The sequence below is a fragment of the Arachis stenosperma genome, chromosome 9 (assembly GCF_014773155.1).
Source record: "Arachis stenosperma cultivar V10309 chromosome 9, arast.V10309.gnm1.PFL2, whole genome shotgun sequence".
Lineage (NCBI taxonomy): Eukaryota > Viridiplantae > Streptophyta > Magnoliopsida > Fabales > Fabaceae > Arachis > Arachis stenosperma.
In genome coordinates, this window is record NC_080385.1 from 16,268,638 (window position 1) to 16,273,687 (window position 5,050).

General features: G+C 28.4%; 1 protein-coding gene across 2 annotated transcripts; it reads right to left on the reverse strand.

The window, feature by feature from the left end:
- Positions 1 to 1,111: 1,111 nt before the first annotated feature.
- On the reverse strand, positions 1,112 to 4,411 carry LOC130950753 (myb family transcription factor PHL5-like). Of its 2 annotated transcripts, none has more exons than XM_057879333.1 (6): positions 3,555 to 4,411; positions 3,102 to 3,297; positions 2,897 to 3,013; positions 2,199 to 2,250; positions 1,810 to 1,879; positions 1,112 to 1,662 (listed from the first exon to the last, which is right to left on the reverse strand). In XM_057879333.1, the coding sequence occupies exons 1-6, from the start codon at positions 4,203 to 4,205 to the stop codon at positions 1,483 to 1,485; spliced, it is 1,266 nt and encodes a 421-aa protein (XP_057735316.1). In that variant the 5' UTR covers positions 4,206 to 4,411; the 3' UTR covers positions 1,112 to 1,482. The 2 variants fall into 2 exon arrangements, with proteins under 2 accessions (XP_057735316.1, XP_057735315.1); XM_057879332.1 differs by having other exon boundaries at positions 2,199 to 2,292.
- Positions 4,412 to 5,050: the final 639 nt, after the last annotated feature.

Consider the following 5,050-nt stretch of genomic DNA (forward strand, 5'->3'; position numbering starts at 1 on the left):
TTTGGACAAATCAAGGCGGAAAGATTCCAGTCTTTTCAAGGAGGACGGCTATAATTTGTTTGAGAGAAAAAAAACTCTACACATTTTTTTATAATTATTTTAAAAGATAATAAATTTCAATAAAAAAATATCTTTTTAATTTTTAATTTTTATTTTTATGAGACTAAATTTTTTTTTTGTCTTTTTTATATAAATTAATTAAATTTATTGTATAAAAACTGAAAAATATTACTAATTTTTAAATTTTTTTATTTATAGAAATTAAATAAATGATTTATTTTTTAATATTTTTATTGCTATTTAAAAAAATTATTAAGATATTATATTATTAGAATTATGTTAAGTTTTAGGTGTATTCAATTTAAATTAACCATCATAATTCATATAAATTTACTATTATTAAAAAAATATATATTTTATTTTATAATAAATAATAAAAAATTGATACAATATTTTATCTAAAATAAATACAACAAATAAAAATATTTTTGTCAATTAATTATATAAATTAAAAATTAAAAAAAGATATTTTTTTGTTAGAGAATTCGTGGTCTTTAAAAAAACTTATCAGGATATATTGTCGCATAATTGATATTAATTAAGCAATTATGTATTAGTATTTACTTAAGTTACATTGGTACATTTTTTTGGTGGGGGTGGTGTGATGAGGTGGGTTTGGAGGGAGAGTAGTGAAGAAAGATTTTTTCCAAAAGAATTTGAATACATCAAAATTAAATTTTTTATTTTGTTTAAAAATTTGAGAATAAAATTAATATAAATTGAACATTAAAAATAATTTTAAAACTTCTCGCCAAATATTATTATGGAAGAAGAAAGTATATTTTATCCTAATAAAATTAAAACTACTTGAACAAGTAAAGTGTGGTAGACTATATATCAACCAACTATAACTCAAATGTCATAGTATTTTTGATACTCATTTAGAAGTTAAGAATTCGAATTTCTTTATCTTTAGTTAAAAAGAAAGTGTGATGGACTATATATAAACTAATGTTAATGATATTAGATGCACCATCTAATGGTAAACAAAATACATAAACCCTATATATGTAAATTAATTGGCATCTCTACATGGGGAAAAAAAAAAAGAAGATGCAAATTAAAAGCTGCCTCTATTTTTTTTCTTTTTGATGGGGGGTGGGGAATACAATTACAATGTTTTTCTGTAACACGGTGATTCTTGATTGGTTTTGTAGGGTACAATAATAAATTAATAAATTTACTACTTGCCGGATTCAACAAAAGTGCTTTAATAATTCACATAATAACAAAATTGCATGATCTGGTGTATGTTTTTTAACTGTCACTTACAAAGAGATTGAGGAGCAAGATTTGTTGGCACAATGTAATAGTTAATTCTGTATGTATAGATATTACTATTATTATTATTATTATTATTATTATTATTATTATTATTATTATTATTATTATTATTATGGAATTAAGGGATTTGAAATTGGGCTAACTTATCTTTGAAGGGAAGTGGGAAATTCCAGTCCCTTCTAAAATTGTAACCTCATTATCATCATTATTATTATCTTTAGAACTTCTTTCACTATTATTTGACTTCTGCTGCCGGTCAAACATCATCTTCAGCTGCTTTCCCTGTTCTTCAATTTGCAATTGTAATTTTCTCTGAATCTGGATCAATAATTCAAATAAAAAGAAAATTTAGAGTCAGAGAATATTATAATAATACTGCTACTATATACAACTATTATATAATTTTATATAATTCTTTTATTTAAATTCATAAAGTACTAGAGAAGAAGATAGCATGAATCATACCTCTAGCTGTTCATGAAGACGCCTCTGCACATCCAATTGCAGCTGAAGTGCCTCTTTAATCTGCAAGCCACTGCAAACCAACAACATTAAAAGTTTCTAAGTACTTTACTACTTTATAGAGTAACCACATTATGCCAATAATGCGATTTAATTTGAATTCTCGACAATTGTTTAAACAGACCAATGATATTTCTTTAAGCAGACTAATAAAATTGGTTAGACACGGTTAAATTAATATACACTATTTTAGCATATATCTTTTAAAAAAATACTAATATTTCTATTTTCATTGTGTTTATTTCAATGTCTTATTTCTCTATGTGTATTTTATTCAAAATAAAACTTTATACAAACATAAAAAGTGTTTCAGAGAAAAGAAGTAGCATTACGCTTTGACATCAAGATGCACATTCTCTGCACTGGTTCTTTTCTCAGATTTCCCTGAAAAAGGGAAGAAGTACTTTTTAGGCAAAGCATATGAACCTGCATATTAGAAGATATTAAATAGTGACATCAATTCATTGAATTGAAATATTAATTTCAAAAGATTTTTTCTTTAATTTTTTTTTTAGTTTTCTCCCTTGGGAAATAAGTTACATAAGAGAAGTTGAAAATGCCAAGTGTTATGGCGATTTTAGAAAGAATTATGGTATTTTTGTAACAACTAACTCTAACTGACATTTATTATGGATATTTTGACCAACTTAAAACCAAAAGGGTAGTTATTCTTGCCCAAATGCCAAATGCTTTTAGTATTTTCCGATCATATTTCACCTTCTGACAAGTTAATGTCAAATTTATTATGAATCAAAACTCTATTTAGGAGTCTGTGACCATGAGCTATTACTTACTTAAGCAGACGAGTTAATTACCTGCTCGAGCAATTGAAGTTACTTAAAAATGACAAATGCTTTAATTTACATTGGACCAAAAATGAAAGGATTTCAATTTTCAACTTATTTCATTTGCATTGCTGCTTCCTCTGTTATCTTAAGTACGAAGACATCAATATAACCAAGGATTCAAATTGAAGGAATTTAGATTCATGTCTTCCCCTGTTAGGTTAACAAATAGAAAGTGAAATTACCCTGAGTTGATTCTGGCATATACTTTGCAATTCTGTATTTCTGCAAATGACTCTTAACATGGAAGATTGTCAATCCATCTGAATCCATCAGCCTTAGTATCGCTTTCGGCGTCGCCTCTACAATCAAGAAACCAAGAACACATTCAGATATTAGACTTTAGACACATGACTTTGAATTTGATAAAATCTACTTAGAATAACCTACTCTCTGCGCCTCCTAGTCTATTGACACATTCAACAAACTTCTCATGAAGATCCTGAGTCCATCTTATACGCGTCTTACTCGATGCTATCGGTCCATTACCGACAAGGTTTCCGGCGGAAATTGTCGGAGAAAGCTTCTCTTGGGGAGAAGAGAAACTCAGCTGTTGAACAGGGGAATTGAATGACCCACAAGCAACCTGTATTTTAGTATTTGAAAATGAGTCCAAAGGCGGAAAAAATCGAGTAATGTTAGGTAACCAATTTTTTCAGCCAACATCAGTCAACTATTTTTAAATTATTTTGTTTATCTTAAATCTAAATCTTAAATTATAAATGCTCAACTCTAAATCTTAAATTATAAATCTAAATTCTAAAATCATTGATTAATTAAAAGTTGATTGTCTATCTTTTCTATTAAAAAAAATTAAATAAGATATTTATGAAAAACACTTACCGTAGATTCTTGATTTGCTTTAGGAATTGATATGCTCCTAGTGACTGGGGCAGCATCATCATTGAACAACTTATGTTGTTCAATAGGAAGGAAATTGCTGGCAGGAAAATTCCCACATGGAATTTTATTAGATTTTTCAGGTGATCCATTACATTGATCACCATTCAATTGAGATTTTATTGCTTGCAAGGTGTTTGGCAACTCAAAGTTGTTGGGGCTATTTTGGTCATTAACTGATGAATCAAAGAAGAGGCTTTCCTTTGAAGATTGATAGAGAGGGAACTCCATATCATTATTAATGTTCTTGATGGAGAGTTGATGAGGCATCAAATTGGATGGATTACCAACTTGATGGGAATCATATTGTGGGAACCCCATGAAGATTTCCGTCGCGTAAAAGGCCGAAGCCGGCGACTCGAATCGGCTTATGATGGTGCTAGATGGTTTGGCTTGAGCCGAGTATGGTAGTACTACTTCTTGTTCTTCTCCTCCTCCTCCTCTTCCTCTCCCAACTCCAACGCTGACGCAAGTCGCGCTGAGGGGTTGGTTATTGCATGGTCCCATGTTCCAAGGTTGTTGTCTAATACCAAAATATTGACAAGAAGAACGGTTGCCATATTCAGAATGAAAATCAAGCTTGTTCTCATTCATTTACAAGAAAAAAAAAACTTCAATAGTTGAACTTGGATAGCAAGAAAAAGGTTCAAGGAAAAAAAAAAATTCGTTCCAATGTTTTCAAATTTTCTTAGGTAGAATAAATGACTCTAAGAAAGGTTGATCATCACTCTTAAGGAGCAACAAGTGGTAGAAGGGGAAGTAAAGAAAAAAAAGGAAAGAAAAGAGAATAACAAGAACAAGAATGGGAGAGAGTGGGAAAATGAAAATTATTAATAGAATAGTAGTGCTGAATTGGAAGCCTTATGGCATAAAATTCTTTTTTTATATTCCTGATGGCTTATGGAATAAGATTTGAATCTAATTTGTCTAAATGCTACCATGCAATGTCCTTAGCCTATTATTCTTAAAAGGAAGGATAGAAATGAATAATATAATTAAATTGACATTACCAAAGTACACAACATCGAAACGAACAAAGCTCTCTTGCCAACAAACAAATAGGTTATGGTCTAATGTTGCCTTCAAATGTATTTAAATCAAAATTCAAAAATCAACCACAAGTTATACAACTTGGTAAAACTATAATGTTAGAGGTATGATGTACGGACACTGACACAAATATGGGATACGATATGACACAAGACATATTGATACGTGAATTTTAAGATGTTATAAGATACGGAAATACGCATATATATAAAATATAAAGCATTTTTTAGACAAATGATAATGATATTTTGATATTTTATTGATATTAAAATATAAATTAATTTTTAATTATTTTTAATATTTTATTTTAATTATATCAAATATTTAAAATATTTTTTGTTTTAATAAATAATAATATATATTATATCTAAATTTATTTTAAGAATATG

What these genes read in the sequence shown, in the direction of transcription:
- LOC130950753 (XM_057879332.1), bottom strand. Translation starts at nt 4,205, where the DNA reads ATGAATGAGAACAAGCTTGATTTTCATTCTGAATATGGCAACCGTTCT. An exon ending in AAGCAAATCAAGAATCTACG is followed by an intron (nt 3,298 to 3,554) that starts GTAAGTGTTTTT and finishes ACTAAAATACAG; the next exon opens with GTTGCTTGTGGGTCATTCAA. An exon ending in GTGCATCTTGATGTCAAAGC is followed by an intron (nt 1,880 to 2,198) that starts GTAATGCTACTT and finishes GTTGGTTTGCAG; the next exon opens with TGGCTTGCAGATTAAAGAGG.